At 40.4% G+C, this 19,886-nt stretch overlaps 1 protein-coding gene across 4 annotated transcripts in view; it reads left to right on the top strand.

Moving 5' to 3' along the window:
* The window catches only part of uso1 (USO1 vesicle transport factor), an 81,008-nt gene that overhangs the window by 18,298 nt on the left and 42,824 nt on the right, over positions 1 to 19,886 (top strand). For 2 of the 4 annotated variants that reach the window (XM_072583750.1, XM_072583747.1), the window contains exons 4-8: positions 3,928 to 4,007; positions 7,293 to 7,307; positions 11,544 to 11,647; positions 16,831 to 16,933; positions 19,131 to 19,186. In XM_072583750.1, coding sequence (XP_072439851.1) covers positions 3,928 to 4,007; positions 7,293 to 7,307; positions 11,544 to 11,647; positions 16,831 to 16,933; positions 19,131 to 19,186 — 358 coding nt within the window. The remainder of the gene's footprint in view (positions 1 to 3,927; positions 4,008 to 7,292; positions 7,308 to 11,543; positions 11,648 to 16,830; positions 16,934 to 19,130; positions 19,187 to 19,886) is intronic. The other 2 variants (XM_072583751.1, XM_072583749.1) reach the window with 1 other exon arrangement.

Raw genomic sequence — 19,886 nt, 5'->3', positions numbered from 1 at the left:
AATATTCTGACCAATAAAGGAACATATACCAAATGCTGCCTTCACTATCCTATCTACCTGCGATTCTACTTTCAAGGAGTTATGAACCTGCAGTCAAGGTCTCTTTGTTCAAGCAACACTCCCTAAGACCTTACCATTAAGTGCATAAGTCCTGCTAAGATTTGCTTTCCCAAAATGCAGCACCTCACATTTATCTGAATTAAACTCCATTTGCCAGTCCTCAGCCCAGTGGCCCATCTGATCAAGATCCTGTTGTAATCTGAGGTAACCTTTTTCGCTGTCCACTGCACCTCCAGTTTTGATGTCATTACAAACTTACTAACTATACCTCTTATGCTCACATCCAAATCATTTATGCAAATGACAAAAAGTAGAGGACCCTGCACCGAACCTTGTGGGACTCCACTGGTCACAGGCCTCTAGTCTGAAAAGCACCCTTCACCACCACCCTCTATCTTCTACATTCGAGCCAGTTCTGTATCCAAATGGCTAGTTCTCCCTGTATTCCATGAGATCTAACCTGGCTAATCAGTCTCCCATGGGGAACCTTGTCGAGTGCCTTACTGAAGTCCATATAGATCACATCTACCACTCTGCCCTCATCAATCCTCTTTGTTACTTCATCAAAGAAATCAAGTTTGTGAGACATGATTTCCCACGCACAAAGTCATGTTGACTATCCTTAATCAGTCCTTGCCTTTCCAAATACATGTCCATCCTGTCCCTCAGGATACTTTTAGCTCTCTCAATTCTTTATTTGTGTTCTTTCCAGCTATTTCTGTATTATTCGAGGGCTCCGTCTTCAGTTTACTAAACCTTATGCCTCCATTTTCTTTTTAACTAAGCTCTTATTTTCTCTGGTCATCCAAGATCCCCGAATCATACCAACCTTAGCTTTCATTTACACAAGAATATGATTGTAATGTACAAAAATAGTTAAGCACTAGCCTCTTGAATGTTGCATTTGTTTGCACTTGAGTCATTTGCACAGAGAATTGATGGGACGAATGATCTGGTTTTGTGCTATCTTCAGTGGGTGTGATTGGCTGAGCCAACATTTAATGCCTGTCCCTAATTGCCCTTGACAAGGTGGTGCTGAGCTGCCATCTTGAACTGCTGAAGTCCATATGCAGGCTTCGAGATGCACACAATAATGCAGAATCGCCGAGCAGAACCTGATAGCCAAGTTCCGAACCCATGAAGACTGCTTCAACAGTGATCTTGGGTTCATGTTATGCTATGTGTAACCCCACCATACTGTTCTGTATTTATAAAATCTACCTTACTGTCCTGTTTTAACACCATCACCTTGATAACTTATGACCTCTTTACTTTAATCGGTTTGTACGGTTTTAGATTACTTGTTACTTTAGACCGTCAGAATCTGACTCTTATACCTATCATTATTCCAGCCGTTGTTTGTCTTCAGCACCACCTTATTTTTAATTTTTTAAATTGGCTCTTTGCCTCCTTTTAATTAGATTATAGGTCATCACTTTCACTTTTCAGCTGTTGACAGTGTGCTCATACTGTCTGACACTTCTAATCATCTACAGAGACTTCTTATTTAGCCTGTCCACACTCCACTCTCGCTATTTGTATGATCTTTTGATTTGTGTCTATAAACTCTTTGCTTGTATGTTTTTCTTCACTTCACCAGACAAAGGAGCAGCGCTCCGAAAGCTTGTGATTTCAAATAAACCCGTTGGGCTATAACCTGGTATCGTGTGATTTCTGATGTAATCCAGTCGGCTTCACTGCTCATCACCAAATCCAGAACTGCCTGTTCACAGCGTGTTCTACCACAAGCTGCTCCAAATAAACCATTGTGTAGACATTTTGGACAATGTTGTAGCTGTATTGGAACAGCTTGGCTAGGGGTGTGGCAACTTCTGGGGCTTATGTCTTCTATTATTTAGCCTTTTCTGTATCCAGTGCCTCCAACCATTTTTAAGAATCATGAAGAATGAGCTAAATTGGCTGAAGACTGGTATCTGTGATGCTGGGAGCTACAGCGGGGAGAGGTCAAAATGGATCATTGTCTGAAAGTGTGGCGCTGGAAAAGTACAGGAGGAGCAGTAGAGTTAACATATTGGCCTTAAGCCCTTCATTTGGGAGGGAAAGAGGTTAAGAGATAAGTAGTGGGGTTGGGCAAATGTTGTTGGGAAGGCGATAAGTAGGTGTAGGTTGGGGGTGATATTGAGAGGTCGGAGGGGAGTATGGAGCAGTGAGGTGGGGAAGGAAGGTAGACAGGTAGGATAGTTCAAGAGGGCGATGCCAAGTTGGAGGATTAGATCTGGGATAAGGTGGGGGGGGGGGGGGGGGGGGCGAGGAGATTAGGAAACTCATGAAGTTGATGTTAATGCTAGGTGGTTGGAGGGTCCCAAGGCAACAGATGAAATTGTCTTCCTCCAGGCATTGGGTGGCTAGGATTTGGTGGTGGTGGAGGCCCAAGACTCGCATGTCCTTGACAGAATGGGCGGGGAAGTTGAAATGGTCGGCCACAGGGCGGTGGGGTTGTTTGGTGCATGTGTCCCAGAGATGTTATCTGAAATGTTCCGTGAGTTGGCGACCTGTCTCCCCAATGTAGAGGAGACCACATTGAGAGCAACGGACACAGTAGATGAGGTGTTTGGATGTGCAGGAAAATCTCTGGATGTGGAAGGATCCTTTGGAACTTCCAAATTTTCCCCTTCCACCTCATCCCAGATCCAACCCTACAACTTGGCACCTCTCTCTTGAACTGTCCTACCTATCTGCTCCACCCTTCCCTCCAACCTATCACTATTACCTCCCCTTGCATCTAGTTATCGCCTTCCCAGTTACCTCCATCCCCAACCTCCTAGTTATCTCTCAGCCCCTTTCACCACTCACTCCCCACCCCCACACCAAATTTCTGCTGAAGGGTTTATGCCCAAAATGTCAACTCTCCCATTCCTCAGATGCTGCCTGACCGTCTGCGCTTTTCCAGCACCACACGTTTCAACTCTGATTTCCAGCATCTGCAGTCTTCACTTTCACCAAAATGGATCATCCCCTCAGCACTTCTGGGTGAAGATTGTCGCAAATATTTCAGCCTTGTCTTTTGCACTAATGTGCTGGGCTTTTCCATCATTGAGGGGGCGGATATTTCTGAAGCCGCCCACTCAAGTGAATTGTTTGGTTATCCATCACCATTCCTGACTGGATGTGGCAACACTGTAGAGCTGAGATCTGATCCATTTGTTGTGGGCTGCTTAACTCTGTCTATCATGCGGTTTGGCATCTTACATCCTGTTTCATAGCTACACCAAATTGACATCTCATTTTTAGGTATGCTGGTGCTGCTCTGGTCATGGCCTCTTGCCCTCTTCATTAAGCCATGGAATCAGCCCTGGTTTATGGTAATGTCAGAGTGAGGGGTATGCCAGCCTATTAGGTTGCATATTGTGTTGGAGTATAATTCTGCTATAATGGCCCAGTCTGTCCCATTTAACAAAGTACCATGCATCACGATTTTAAGTTGTTAATCAACATGAAGTCTGCTTGCATTGATGTTATAATAGTTTTGGTTTTGTTGTCTTCCATCTTTATTTATGATGCAAGCACTTCTGTTTCAAAGTAATTATTTGGAGCAACCCCTTTGTGTGTTGCTCCATGGAATTGCCAAGTGTTTTTGCCAAGTGTTCGTGCTATTATGACATGAATAAGAATATTATGAGATGCAACATGCTGACTTCTTGCAGCAAGTGTTTTCAGGTGATTTCAGGTTTTTTGTTAGAACTTATCCTTAACTATTCCACCTGATTGATGCAGATTGAAGACATTTGCAGGGAGACAAACCATTAACCTTTGAATCCAATGACTTTTAGTCAGAACCAGTGTTGCCATTTTGGTTTTACATGTTTGGAGTTGAAAAGATATTTATATCTTCTATTATTTCTCCAGTTCAGACTCTGAAATTATTGGCTATGCATTGGATACTCTTTGCAATCTGATCTCCAATGAGGTTGAAGAGGAGGAGCCAGGTATGTAGAACATTTCAGTACTCCCATCGCTTACCAGTGAAACTTTCTAATTAGACCGTTGTAGTTTTTAATGTTCACAGATTGAATTCCGAGAAAAATAATGTGTTGTTTACTTTGCAGCTTGCTTTATTGTAAATTTTTGAAAATAGACAATTTCACAGGTCTTCATTGAGCAAAGATTTGCCACATGAACAATTAAGTAGTTGGACACTAAAACTATTAGGTCTATGTTATCAGATGACTGAAATCAGAATTAAAATGAGATGAAACAAAATTAGGCTATCTTTCTCTCAAATACAACTGTTTCTTCATCCTTCCCTTAATATAACTAGGCAGGCTGTTGTATAGTGGGAGTATCCCTACTTCTGAGTTCTGAGGCCTGAATTCAAGACCCACTTGCTCCTGCAGGGTTGGGGGAGCAGATTAGGGATTGAATTGAGAAGGAATTTCTTCACCCAGAACTTTGTGAATCTATGGAATTCCCTGCCCAGTGAAGTAGTTGACTTCAGTAACTGTTTTTTAAAGCTAAGACTTTTTTTTTTGAACAATGAAGGAATTAAGGGTCATGGTGAGAGTGCAAGTAAGTGGAGCTGAGGCCACGAATGGAACAGTCATGATCTTATTGAATGGTGGAGCAGGCTCGAAGGGCCAGATGGTCTGTTCCTGCTCCTAGTTATGTTCATATGTCCTAACATAACTAGGCAGGCTATTGTGTAGTGGTAGTGTCCCTACTTCTGCATTAGGAAGCCTGGCTTCAAGATCCACCTGCTCCTGAATATCTCTGAACGTGTTGATGAGAAAAATCTCTTAATATAACTAGGTGAGGGGAAGAAACTATTGGAGGTATACTGGATGAAGCATGTCTTTTTTAATTGGGCAGTGCATAAGGGAGAACCTTGCAGGAAGTGCCATGTTTGGAAGTATATGCAGTACATAAGAGTTCTATACACTGAATAGATAGACATGCTGCTTGGAGGGTTGACAGTTTTGTATTTGTGTTGAATCATAAAACCGAGACGAAGCGTGTCAACAAAAATAGACCATTTGACCAGTCTCTGTCAGATGAAAGAATGATCCAACATATTGTCACTCCCAGACTTTATCTAGATATTGTGGGTTATAGCGCTCTCAGTGCATATCTGTGTTTTTAAGAATTTGAGGGTGTCTGCTTCCACTATCCTCGCAAGTAAGTTCCAGCCTTCTACACTCTGGATGATCCCTGATGTGCCCACAGGGGTGTAGGGGTTAGCTTTTTTAAGTCACTTCATATTGTGATATAAAATAGTTAACCAATTCCAGATCTGCACTGTACATCTGTTTCCAAATATAATGCAGCGAGGCAGAATTTAATGTGCTGTCTGCAATGATATGAAAGGTAAATTTAAAAATGTCTTTCCCATCAGTTTTTAAGAAACAGCAAAGATCTTCAAATAATAAGGGATTATTATAACAAGACATAGTGCTGTGCATTATGCAAATTAAAGTTTTTAGTCATTGCTTGACTAGCACAGCATATTGGAAGCTGGGGAGAGGAGAGCTGTGGGTGTTGAAAGAGATGGAGGCAGCATTTTGGGAGCAAGAGGGTCACCAGCTGTGAATAAGTCCTCACAAAGTGAGAGGAAGGATCTTGAATGGGATTTTGAAACCTGATGTTTAGGTGAGAGTTGGGAGTTTGCTTAAGATCTCTTCTGCAGTATTTAGGCTGAATTGGATGAACCAAGCACAAAATTTGAAGCTGTAGCTCTTGTGTCACCACAGTCTTACCAGACCATTGGGCTGCTCCTAATGAGAGAGAAGCGACTGGTGATTATTTAACCTGAGGGCCACCAGACCTCAAGTGAGTGAAGAGGTTGAGAAGGAGAGTCCTTCATGGTATCCTCAAACCAGTGAAGGGAATTGAATCCACACTGTTAGCATCACACTGCTCTGTAAACCAATAATCGAGCCAACAGAGCTAAACTGATTCCCAGCTCTTGACTAGAGGAGGGCTGGATAGGGTATTAGAAAGGATTGAAATAAGCTCGTTGAAACAAACAGGAAAAATCTATAGATTAAAAGCAAGGCAGCTGTTAAAATTTAGTTTTCCAGTTTAAAAATGCAAAGGTGTAAGTATTGACACAGTTTTTGTGTCTTTAAATTTTGATATAAAGCAGTGACTCAACTGTGATGCAAAAACTAAGAAAATGAATACACCTTCTTAAACGTAGCTGTCTTTTAACAGTGCAGTAATGATGGTGTGTTATCTGACCATATGCGAACAGCGCCACTGAGCACATGCAAATATTCAAAGACTGGCTCTTTGAGAGATTTTGTTTATGGCACGTTTGTGTTCAGGCAAGACCTTAATCAGCGCTGCTTTCTCTTTCTTGTCCTTCAAGTCTGTTAGATACTCGGGTGCTGCCTGACCTTTTCCAGCACCACTATAATCTAGACTCTGGCTTGAAATTCTTGATTCCTGTACCCTTTGCCCTGGTAATTGTTGATGAACCTTGTCAAAAACTGAGAACTTCTGCATATAATTACTAGTGTTATTTTGCCCTGTCATTCCTGGCTTTGGAGACTCTAGTTTCATTATAGTTTCTTTTCCAAATCCACACTACCACTCCTTCATCAAATTTATTTGTCTCTAAATGTTTATTTTGGAATATGCCAACTTTATTTCAAGACATTTCCTGCAACAGATGTTTAAGTTACATACTGTTAAATATTTGGTATATTAATATGTTCTATAGTACAGAGGTTGCTATTTTTGTTTGATATTTGGGATTTTTTGATCACCTGACATGATAGCAATCTAAGCTCAGTGAAACTGGAATGAGAGGTAGCAATAACCCCACCACTCAAATTACTTTGAGATTGTGACAGAACTTGGAACTTACTTCTGGTTTTAATTTTGCTGTGAAGAAACAGAGGATGGCCAGGTTAGAAGTGCAAAAAGACTTTAGCCCATTGATCCCTTTAGGGTAACGTTTTGTCTCAATCAGCAGTGAGCACAAATGGAGCAAATGTTTGAACAACGTATCCCTACAGAAACTAGTGCTAATCTGTGCTATATTCTTGGAACAGCATGTCCAGGTGGTTCCTTACATGGGTCAATTCTTGTGACAAAAGAAAAGTTGATCAGAATTTAAAATTTTTTTTTAAAAATAAGTTTGTGTTATGGCATGCTTTATCACCATATTTTGAGCATCAACGCTTCAGCATGTCTGTTACATACAATGCTTTGCATTTGTGACAATCTATTTGTCTCAGTTGATCTTTCTTCTCTTTCATGTATAAATTCAGCAGATGAATCTGAAGGTAAACTTTTACTTTTGTATGACACTTCAAATAAACTTACATACAAAAATGGCATTTCAAATTTAACAGCCTGCACACATCTTGAATGTTGACTCATGCTGGACTAATTATATTTGTTTTTAAAGGTGACTTAATCCTTTAGTGTATCTAAGTGTAATGAGAAGACAGTGTTAATAACCATGAATAAAACCAATTTTAATTGGCATGTGTGTTACAGACAACGTCTGAAAATGCATGTTTATTTCCTCCTAATAAAATAATACTTCTGCTTTGGAAGGTTGGTTGATTTAACCAATAGCTTGGAAAGTAAGAGCAACTTAATTACTAACCTTATCGTAGAACAAAACTTTCAACACAAATCAGAGCAGATATGTTTTGAGAATTTTCCCTTAACTGTGCATGATGGCTGTCTACTTTCAATTATTATTTTACATTTTTTCAAGTATCTGCATAGGGTGGAAAACATTCTGCAGAAAACAAACCCGAGCAAGGGAAATACATTTGAGTTTGAATAGTTATAATATGAAAACATTCTGGCAGCCAAAAACCAAGAGAAAGCATGGAGAGTTTTAGATTAAATGCCTTTGAAATAAACTTTGTTTTAATGTAGAAATTAGGAATAGTCCAGGCAATCTGAAAATCTGGTTGAACTGAAACGCGCACATATTGGTTTCTGATGGAGGAAAGCTATTCAGTTGCTTTTTTTAACCTTCTCATTTTTTTTTCTTTTTTGCCTTATTATTTCTAATCTTTTAAGTAGAACACATTTTTACTACTGCTGGGAATATTGTGATAATTTGGCTTTCACAAGATTACCTTGTTTTTGATCAATGACAAACCAGTAAAAATACTGCTGCATCTTATTGTTGAGATGGAAAGTTGGGGCAAGGTAAACTTGAGTTAGTCTCTTTTTTTAAAATGCAGGGGAGTTGTTACATATGTCTAAGCCTGCGAGATTGTTCTAACACTGGTGAGACCAATCTCTGATTGATTGTGCCCCTGTATAATTGCATACAATAAAAAACAGGAGAAGCTAAGCTCTTATTAGTTTTGCTTTTGTCTATCCACACCCCATGAGGGGTCAAAGATAGCATGTGGAGACTTGGAGGACATGGTGCATGTATAACTGCTGATGGTTGGTGGAGAGCAAAAACAGGGAACCCAACAACATAGCTGAAAAGAACGACAGATACTTTTAGTCAGAAACAAGTGAGTTAAAGAATATGTCAGCATTGAGTTTATTGATGACAGCAATAATGATTTGTATGCTCCAGAGTTTCTACTCAAATGTGTTACTGCATAAATGTGGACTCCAGGACAAAGCAGATACAACATTGCTACAAACATGAATCTTAAAGTTAAAAATCTCACAATACCAGATGATGATAATCCAACAGGTATAATTGAAAGCACTAGCTTTTGGAGTGCTGCTCCTTCATCAGGTGATTGTGGAGTATAAGATCGTAAGATGCAGAATTTATAGCATAAGTTTACAATCTTACAGTCTTATTCTCCAAAACCACTGATGAAGGAGTAATGCTCCAAAAGCTAGTGTTTCTAATTAAACCTGTTGGACTTTAACCTGGTGTTGTGATTTTTAACTTTTTACAGCCCAGTCCAACACTGGCATCTCAGAATCTTAAACGAGAACTTTGTCATGGAAAAAAAAAATTAAGCTGGTTTCTACATGCTGAAATTATAACTGGCATATTTTGAGGAAAGTGCTTGTTCCTTGTAATGTTGTAGCCATCAGATGAAAACCTGCCTTGTCATTTCAGAAGAAAACTGTTGTAATTACGTTTTCACATTGTATGGCTATAAACCAGTTACAAGGCCAGACTGTTGTTAAAAATTTGTCTGTTTTGCACATGGACATTATTAGCTTTTGCCAGAATGAAAGGTTTTGATTTTGTTCAAACCTTTGAAACAATAAGTAAATTTCAGTATTTGAAGAAATATTGCTGCAATAATAATATCAAGTTGACTAATGTTTTGTGGACTTCTCGTTTGAAATAAAAACTAAAAGTGTTGGATTCATCAGAATTCTATGAAGAGAGGCTAACTATTCAAGCAAATTATCAGAAACAACTTTTATATGCCCTTAGTAGTTGCAGATAGCATTCTTTTGCTCCACCCTGCCACTAAAATCATGAGGGGTATATGGATAGGATAAATATTCAAGATCTTTTCCCCAGGTTGGGGAAAAAGGGCATAGGTTTAAGGTGAGAGGGGAAAGATTAAAAGGGACTTAAGGGGCAACGTTTTCAAACGGAGGGTGGTGCGTCTATGGAATGAGCTGTCAGAGGAAGTGGTGGAAACTGGTACAGTTACAGCATTTAAAAGTCATCTGGAGGGGTATTTGAATAGGAATGGTTTAAAGGGATATGGGCTAAGTGCTGGCACATGGGGCTAGACTTGTTTAGGATATCTGGTTGGCATAGATGCATTGGATCAAAGGCTCTGTTTCTATGCTGTATATCTCTCTGATTTTATGATTGTAAGTGCTTTAATAATGTCCATGTAGACGGCATTCACTGCCTTACCTTGATCAGTTATCTCCATCATTCCTCAAAAAATTCAATCAAGTTTGAGAGGCAAGATCTCCCCTGCATAAAGCCATGCTGACTATCCCTAATAAGTCCATTCTTCTCCAAATGCAAGTAAGTCCTGTCTCTAAGAATTATCTCTAATAATTTCCTTTCCACTGATTGTGAGGCTCACTGCCCTATAATTTCCTGTTATTCCTATTGCCCTTGAACAAAGAAATAACATTGGCTATTCTCCAGTCTTCAGAGCCCCGCCTGTAACTAAAGAGGATATAAAGATCTCTGTCAAGACCTCTGCAATCTCTTTCCTTACCTCTTACAAGATGGACTGAGTTATAGATTGGAATCTAATCAAGGGCTTTAGGATTTTTAAATGTAGAATATCAGATATCCAGGAATGAGTTATGGACTGGAATCTATTCAAAGTGGTCGAAGGGTTTATACAGGTTGTTATGCTATAATGCGCGTTTTATCAGTGTGAATTGGCTATAATGCTATTGATGAGTTGTGGAGGTTGTTTGATAAACACAAGCTTTCTACTGAATGGGTATAGCGATTTTTCTATAGCGATCTTCTCAAGTGCGATCTTCTCTAGTGGTTTTCACTAGCACAAGGTTGCACAGGAACGTAACTATCTTGTTATAGCAGAATGACCTATATGCCAGTAATGGGCATCTGGAAGTGTGATTTGGTCTGTAGTCTAATGAAGGAGTTTATTCCCTCAGTTCCAAGCAGCACATTGTAGAAAGGGTGTTGAAGAGGGTTCAGAGGAGATTTGCTAGAACAGTATGAAAAATAAGGGAATTCAACTGTGTGGAGAAATGAAACAAACAGATTGTTGGCTTTATAGGATGTTAACAGGCTGTTGGCCTATGCTTCAAACTCGAAGGTTTGCATAGGAATGAGTAAGGAGAAGCTCTTTTCATTGGTAGGAAGGTTGGCAGCTGGAGAGTGTTGAAGATTCTGGCCAAAAAGTAAAATTGTGAAGTTGAGAATTTCTTTTATGATCTGGGATGGCTCATCTCCAAGATGATTCAATATTAACATTGAAAGAAAATTTGTGTATATATATAATTTAATTGAGACATTTTGTTATGTGGAAGGAACATTGTCGGTGGGAGTGTGGGGACAAAGCAGGATGACTCTCTTTTTATGAAGAGCTGCCTCAAGCACAATGGGCTGAATGGCCTTTTTCTGTGCCATATTTCTGATGCATGTCACCCCCAGGGCAGGTAATTACGGTCTTAATAATTGATCACTGGTAAATGAGTTAAAACAATCAGCATCTTCATGAACATTGAGAGCAGTTTTACTATTCCATTTGGAGCTGGTACAAAGTTTGTTTTCATTTTCCCAATGTTTGTTATAGACAATGTTGGAATTCCAAACTTTCTACACCCAGTGATTTTACATACATTAATGTTTTAACACAAGCTTAACTTGCTCACAACGTAAAGGTCAGACTTGATTGTTAAAACCTGGGAAACTATTATATGTTGCCGCTCTTTGTTGAAACTGACAACCTTTTTGGATCTTAATATTCAGCGTTTTTCACACTGCTGTTGTGAACTTTATGTTTTAAAATTATAACAGCCAGAATATCTCTCTCTAGATTCTGCTGGGATCCAATATAGTGTTCAACTCTGTCTTTCACATTTATGCACTTGAATTTCTCCCCTTTGTTTTGCAGAGGAGAATGTTCAGAAGGCCAGTTCTGAAGACCTGGCTGGGCAATTTGCAGAGATTTATATCAAACAACAAGAAAATCTTACTTTGCTGTTATCCTTGTTAGAGGTCAGTTTCTGTTTCGATTTTAATGCTGTGGATTAAGAAAATCAGATGTATGAAAATATTGTTGAAATTGATATATTGATTCAGGGATGTGTTACTGACGGCACTAAGACAATTGGCATCTTGCGAAATATCTGACTAACTGCGTGGGGAGAATGGAGGAAGGTGAACTCTGATGCTTGTTTGCTGCAGATAAAAACAAATCAGTTAAATTAAGTGAGGACAATGGAGAAAGGGCAGGAAAGTAGGACTAGCCAAACTGTCCTTGCAGAGAACTGGAACAGAATTGCCAGATAAAATGGCAGCCTCCAATCTATAATCATTCTGTTTCGATAGGAAATTCAAACAGTCCCTAGCTTCAACATTACTCTGTAGGAAAGTAAGAATTAGGAGCAGAGGGTAGGCAGTTTAGCTTTTTCATCCTGCGCTGCCATTTAACATAATTGTGGATGGTCTTATTCTGATCTCAACTCCACTTTCCTTCCAGTTCCCCATAACCCTTAATCCTGCTTTTCATCAGAAACCGATGTAATTCTTTCTTGAAGCTGTTGATTGATTCTGCCTCCTCTGCGCTCTGGGGCAGTGAATTCCACAGATTCCCAGCCCTCTGGGAGAAGTTGTTTCCCCTCATCTCAGTGTTGAAGCTACCTTCTCTTTTTTTTTCCCTATAGTCTGTTGTTCAAGACTGTCCCACAACAAGGAACAATTGTTCCACACCGACCTTATCAATTCCCTTTAACATTTTATATACCTCAGTCAGATCTCTTTCTCATACCGCTCTCCCCCCCCCCCCCCCCCACCGCCCCCACCATCCCCCATTCCTCTGAACCACAGCAAGTACAAGCCCAAGCTCATCAGCTGCTGCTTGTACCAACAGCCCTTTCACCCCTGGAACTGACCTGAGGAACCTCCTCTGAACTGCCTCCAGTGCCACCACATACTTCCGCAAGGAGACCAAAACTGGATACAGTACTCCAGGTGTGGTCTCATCAATGCCTAATAGAACTGTAACAACTCTTTTTAATAATCCAGCCCTTTTGCAATAAATGCCAGGATTCCGTTTGCCGTTCTTGGTATGTGCTGCACCTGGATACCCACTTTCTGCGATTCATGCACAAATAATCTGCACTGATGCACTTTCAATCTGTTTCCCATTCAAATAATTTTCTTTTGTATTTCCAGCTAAAATGGATAACTCTGTACTTATCCCCATTAATCTCCATCTGCCAGCTTCTCTCCCATTCTCCTAGCCTATCAATATCTGTTTATAAATTCTTTATCTCCTCATCACTGCCTACTTTCCCACTTTTCGTATCATCTCTGAACTTTGCTACGTTAGGACTTGCAATGTGGTTGTTCCTGGTTAGGGAGCATTTACTCTCCATTGCGATTTGTCCCTTGAGAAAGTGGGTGGTGAGCTGCCTTCTTGAGCTACTTCAGATCATATGGTATGGTAGACCCATACTGCTGTTAGTGGGGAGAGTTCCAGGATTTTGACTCCATGACGCTAAAGGGTCAGTGATAATTTTCCAAGTCACAATAAAGTGTGTGGCTCGAGATGTGTACGTGGGTTTGTCTTTTAGGTGCTATCCTTGATGTTCTGGGTATTAGAGGCCATGGGTTTGGAAGTTGTTGTCATGGGAGGGTTCGTGAGTTACTGAATTGCATATTGCAGATCATTCACTGTGCAGCTACTGCACTTTCAAGGTTAGTGAGAAGATTTGTAGCTCGGGTGCTCGTTGTTGTGGTTCTGTTCGCTGAGCTGGGAATTTGTGTTGCAGACGTTTCGTCCCCTGTCTAGGTGACATCCTCAGTGCTTGGGAGCCTCCTGTGAAGCGCTTCTGTGATCTTTCCTCCGGCATTTATAGTGGTTTGTATCTGCTGCTTCCGGTTGTCAGTTCCAGCTGTCCGCTGTAGTGGTCGGTATATTGGGTCCAGGTCGATGTGCTTATTGATGGAATCTATGGATGAGTGCCATGCCTCTAGGAATTCCCTGGCTGTTCTCTGTTTGGCTTGTCCTATAATAGTGGTGTTGTCCCAGTCGAATTCATGTTGCTGGTCATCTGAGTGTGTGGCTACTAAGGATAGTTGGTCGTGTCGTTTCGTGGCTAGTTGGTGTTCATGGATACGGATCGTTAGCTGTCTCCCTGTTTGTCCATGCAAGGACTGCACAAAACACTACATAGGACAAACATGACAACTACCAATCCGTATCCATGAACGCCAACTAGCCACGAAACGACACGACCAGCTATCCTTAGTAGCCACACACTCAGATGACCAGCAACATGAATTCGACTGGGACAACACCACTATTATAGGACAAGCCAAACAGAGAACAGCCAGGGAATTCCTAGAGGCATGGCACTCATCCATAGATTCCATCAATAAGCACATCGACCTGGACCCAATATACCGACCACTACAGCGGACAGCTGGAACTGACAACCGGAAGCAGCAGATACAAACCACTATAAATGCCGGAGGAAAGATCACAGAAGCGCTTCACAGGAGGCTCCCAAGCACTGAGGATGTCACCTAGACAGGGGACGAAACGTCTGCAACACAAATTCCCAGCTCGGCGAACAGAACCACAACTACTGCACTTTGATGTTGTGCCAACAAGTGAGGCTGCTGTGGCCTGAAGGACATTGAGCTTCTTGAGTATTGGAGCTGAATTCATCCAGGCAAGTGTAGAGTATTCCACCATGCTCCTGACTTGTGCCTTGTTGATAGGAGGTAATTCCTAGGCATTTCCATCACACAAATATAACTTGTCAGTTAATGAACCTAAGTTTCAATGTTGTCAGGTCTTTCTGAATACTGGCATGGTCCGCTTCAGTATCTGAGAAGTCATGATTGGAGCTGAATATTTTACAAGTATCAGTACACTTAGGAACATTTTGATATGACAGGAAGGTCATTGATGAAGTAGCTGAACCGGGTTCATCCTGGGATATCCTTCAGCAATACTCGAGACCGAAGAAGTATACCTACTCGTCACTCTGTAGCATCCAATTTTAAAACATTCTGAATGAGCAAAAAGCTTTTATTCTGTTTTTGTGTAATGCCAACTGTGCACAGTCTGTGCTGTCTCTCTCTCTCTCTCCTTCTCCATGTTTGTCACAGTCAAACTGAGTGTAGAACAGCCTCTGAGCAAAGACTGAAGTCAATCTGTACAAAGCTGTCATTCTCACCACTTCTGGAATGGTGCTGAGTCATCATTTGCCGTCACCAAGTATGCCTTTCAGAGCAATTCCAAAGGCAGCCTCCGCAACATCCTCAAGATCTGCTAGCAAGAATGTACAGTAGTCCCCCTGTACCAGTGTTGGGTTACGTTCTAAGACCTAACGCGGAAGCCCAAAACTGCGAAGAAGTGTGAACTCATTTATTTAAATGAGAAGTGTGCCTTCCCGGTTACCTCCTGGTCCCTGGTTCTAGAATGTTCCCATTTACATGTTTGGGCTGCAGTAAACTGTGGGTAATTGAAACTGCAGTAACCGGACCTGTGGATATAGGGGTTAGCCTGTATCTCAAACATTGAAGTCCTGGAAACCGCCAACATCACCAGCATTAATGCCATGCTCCTGCAAATCTAATTGGGTTGGGCATGTCAAATTGCCCAGGTGGTTGGTAGTCCTCTGCTGCAAGGTTTGTGCTGTATGGAGAGTTGACCACTGTTGAAGGGAGCAGAGGCACGTTTAAGGATTCTCTGAAGAAGTCCTTCCGAGTGTGCCATATTTAACTAGTGGGCAGGTCATAGATTGAGATGGTGCATCAGTTGTGCTCCAGTCACTTTGCAATTAAGCAGAAAAAGAAAGGTAGATTCAGTTGTCTGTAGTAGTGTCTCCACCTTCACTTGCTGCCCCTGAGGGAGATTCTGGCTGATCATCAATAGACCTGACTATCCAGCAATGGATCTGCAAAATGAGGGTAAACCTCCGACAGTCTTCATCTAATAAGGACGTGTATTTTTAATTGAGATTTTAAAAACTGTGGACTGAAATGAGAGAACTTTTTTAAAAGCCAGTGTTTGAATAAGTGGATGCATACTTTGAAAGCAAGTAACCTGAACTCATTCAGGCATTGTGTAAACAATTGTTTGAAGTAGTTGTAATTGGAGTTTGAGTTGGAGAGAATTTGGAGCTGGGGGGGGGCGGGCACAGATGCAATTTTGGTTTACAACAAGAAATTGATTGATCAATGGATTGATGACAGCGGCCTTTTTAGCCTGCCAATAACTGCATGATTGGGTCTCGGGTAACTGAACAACTTGGAGTTTGGAACAGGTTACAGAGTAGGATTCAGTTCATCCTCTGCCTGGGAGTGGTGTCTCTGTTCTCTGCAGTGAAAACTTGTAGTAAACGTGAAGCAAATCAGTTTGTTTTCTATGATAGTTATTGTAAGATAACTTTTAACTGAAAACTTGAAGACTTTTTAAGAAGACTGGTCACCTTGTTTCTCTCATCAACCAGTTGAAGCATCTAGAGAAAGATGATTTAGGCAACATGCTGCCTAGCAGAAGAGTCACAAAGCTCAGCTTGACAACAGAACCTTGGGGGAAAAAAAGCGACTGTTCTTCTGTAATCTATTTAGCTCTATTGGTTTGTTTGTGTGTAAGGAGTTTACAAGAGAATTAGTGTGTTCATTATTCTATATCGACAGTTTATAACTGTTTGTTTACCTGGAGCTAAAGTCTAATAAATAGTGATCCTTGTTCTGTACAGAAACCTGGTCCAAGCTTTCTGGTCAATTGGGAAAATTTATGTGCTTCAAATCTTTAACTTTGTGACGACTCCAGGAATTTGATTTTTGTTACCTCAGTGAGGCGTGACAATCTGTAAAGGAATGCCTAGAGAGAAAATTGTGGTGCTGCTTTTAATGGAAGGTCTGTTCAGTCTGTACGACTGATCTGAAGAGGGTACATAAATTTTGTTTTGCTCCCCTCTTGCCTGTAACTTTGTTCCTCCTATCTCTTATTGTTCATCACTGACCCTGCTACCTCCAGCTGCTATTTGGTATCTCCACACTTGTCAAAAATGCTTCAGCTGTAGCCATTAGTCTGAATCTACTTTTGTATTTTGTTTGATTTAATTCTTGAAAGATTTTCTTATCAATGCTGCATTTTACCATGATATGTCACAAACTATTTTTAAGCTGTTAAAGTAATTTCTACTTATTTTCAGGAATTTGATTTTCATGTGCGCTGGCCTGCAGTAAAACTTCTAACTGCACTTTTAAAAAATCAAGGTCCACAAGTTCAACAGATTATCCTTGTCAGCCCAATGGGTAAGGACATAGTTTACTCTTGAGTACTGCATAAGAGGGTAAAGTTGGGGCAGCAGAGAAGCTTCATAAACTCAGGATAAAATCAAACTAAAGCATGTTACTGTAGCTAATTTCATCCATATTGATATTCAAAATCTAGATGTTCCATAGTTTTGAAAGGTTAACTGATGATTGTTAAAATTCTCGTTCATAAATTCTCTGGAGGAAAAGAATCAAAAAGGGTGGCCAAATATTTAGCAAAAATAGAAGATAGCCTTGCTTGCTGTTCATCAAAAATGTTGTGATGCTGCCTGAGACCTATTTTCATGCCAACACTTTTTTGCTAATACAAGTAACCCCAGGTTTTGCGACTGTGAAAAGTGCAAGTTGTTTTAATCAGTCTCTCAAGTTCTCTGGCTCCTTTCTTAGTAACCTTGAAGAAAACTCCATCGGCCAGAGTTTAAAAATCTCAACACCAGGTTATGGTGCAACGGGTTTATTTGGAAGCACTAGCTTTCAGAGCACTGCTCCTTCATCAGTGATTGTGGAGAATAAGATTCTAAGACAGGATTTATAGTAAACTTATAGTGTGTAACTGAAATTATATATTTAAAAAGATCCAGATTGTTTAAGTCTCTCGTCTTTTAGAATGACCATGTTGGTTTCAGTTCTTTCATATGTAAATCGCAGAACATTTTTTTCCAAAATAAGTTACATTCTCAAGTGCACTTCAATTGGTGTCATGTTGGCCCAGATAAGGTATTGAAGGTGTTAACTCCCTGTGAGGCTATATGTACCTGATTCTAATCTTAAAAAATGGATTTACAGAATCTTACATGGATTCATGCAGTTTTTGAGCGAAGTAAAATGTAATTCTGCAAGTGCAAATTCACCCCACAAATTGTGTGTGTATATGTAGGTGTGGGGAGGGGGGGGGTGTTATGAGTGTCTGAGTGTGTAAAGGGGTTTAAGTCTGTTAAAAGGGTGTGTGTGGGAGTGTATGTTTTGAGATTTACATGTGAAAGAACTGAAGCCTACATGGTCATTCTAAAAGATCTTTTTTTAATATATAATTTCAGTTCCATCACACTGTAAACTTTTACTCTAAATTGTGTCTTACAATCTTATTCTCCGCAATCACCTGATGAAGGAGCATCACTCCGAAAGCTAGTGCATCCAAATAAACCTGTTGGACTATAACCTGGTGTTGTGATTTTTAACTTTGTCCACCCCAGTCCAGTACTGTGTCTCCAAATGATGACTCCATCCACCAGGTTTTCATCTACTCGCTCAATCAACCCAATTATATTGCATTGCAGAGTCTGTGTCCTCACTACAATGTGCCCACCCACCTTTTTTTGGATTATCAGCATATTTGTGTATATTAGACTCTGCCACATCATCCCAAGTAATGAATATAGGGAGTAAATAATTGTGGCACTAGTTATCTTTACAACCTGAAAAAAATGTCATTAACACCTAGAAGATTGAGTCGGACGAACGAATCTTCATTTGGCACTGTTTTGTTTTTGGCGGGGGGAGCACTGTATTCGGATGTCTGCAGCTCAGATTCCAGCTCGTCAGATCTGAGCCAAAGTTCCTGAAACAGCCAACACTTGCTGCAGATGTGATCGCTGTGAATCATGCCAGTGTCCACCAGCTCCCCCATATAACAGATAAAAGGTTTCTCTGCCTGGGCATTCCTCTTCAGTTTTTTTAAATTAAAATTGGAACAGTGAATTTCCTAACTGTACTCTTGAGCTGTAATAAGTCCCCTGATTTAAACCACTTCACCAATCAAAAGAGGCACAGAAGTCATACTCATCAGTCACCTACCTGCTTTCCATTGGCTCTGCCTGGTTGAAGGAACTCTTTGCCACTAATTTTTATCTCTCACTGCCACTGCTCTTCTCCCTCTGTCTCTCTGGTCCACTTCACAAGTCTCCATCGGGAATCTAAAATTAGTCAAGGAATTTAAAGCATTGCTGTAATGAACAGCAGTACAAGTATTGAATATCTTCATCTGTGCTTGTAAATGTTGAAGAGGGGAGTGTCTGTATATTTAGTGTGCATGTGTTCAACAAAATGTGAACTGATGTGAGGGGGATCTATTGTGTGCAGTAGGTCATGGTCACTTCTGAAGATGCTGCTCAATTTGTATAGGACATAAAATTACTAACTCTTCAAAAAGTTAATGTTGCTCAATGTTAATGTGCAGGTGTATCCAAGATGATGGACTTGCTTGCAGATTCGAGAGAAGTAATTCGCAATGATGTAAGTATCCTCTCTTGAAACCTCCACCTTGAATATGACAGTCAAAACTGAGCAAAAACATTATCAAAGATGCATTTGCTAACATGGTTAACATGAGTCCAGAGTCATGTTCCATTTCTAAATTTGATACACTTGTGTAAGATTGTTATTTCAAAATGTAAGCGGGATGGAAACTCGAGAGCTTAGCGATCACCATGAGGCTGTTGCAAAATTTCTGTTTGTGGGTTTGAAATAGAAACTTGGTTTAGTTTGTTAATCTCTCTCTGCTGGTTCAGGACCTATTGGTAATAATGCCCTCTGCTGTTTCTGAGGGGTCTACCCATGAAGATGCAGTCTGACCATAGCTCTCTGGTTGACAGAGCCAAAAAAGTCCATAATGAGGGCCTGTGACAACTTTGTGAGTTTCTTCAAAGATAAAAAGAAATCCACCCTTAGTTTATTAAACAACTAGATATTTAGCTAGTTTGTGGAAATAGGTACAGCATATTTTAAACTTCTTTTCAGGAAACATAATAGCTTCATCACTTAATATAGGGATGCATCTTCTGGCTGTTGTGCATGCACCCATGTGTGCAGATGAGTCTAAAGTTCTAAATTCCATGTTTGTGATGAATTGAATTGACAGCAAGGTTAAATCAATATCTGTACCATATAGATGCATTGTAAATACAAAGATGTTTTTTGTAGGATGTTGGCTGTG

The sequence above is a fragment of the Chiloscyllium punctatum genome, chromosome 14 (genome assembly GCF_047496795.1).
Source record: "Chiloscyllium punctatum isolate Juve2018m chromosome 14, sChiPun1.3, whole genome shotgun sequence".
In the NCBI taxonomy this organism is placed as follows: domain Eukaryota; kingdom Metazoa; phylum Chordata; class Chondrichthyes; order Orectolobiformes; family Hemiscylliidae; genus Chiloscyllium; species Chiloscyllium punctatum.
This window is presented reverse-complemented; position numbering and strand designations above follow the sequence as displayed.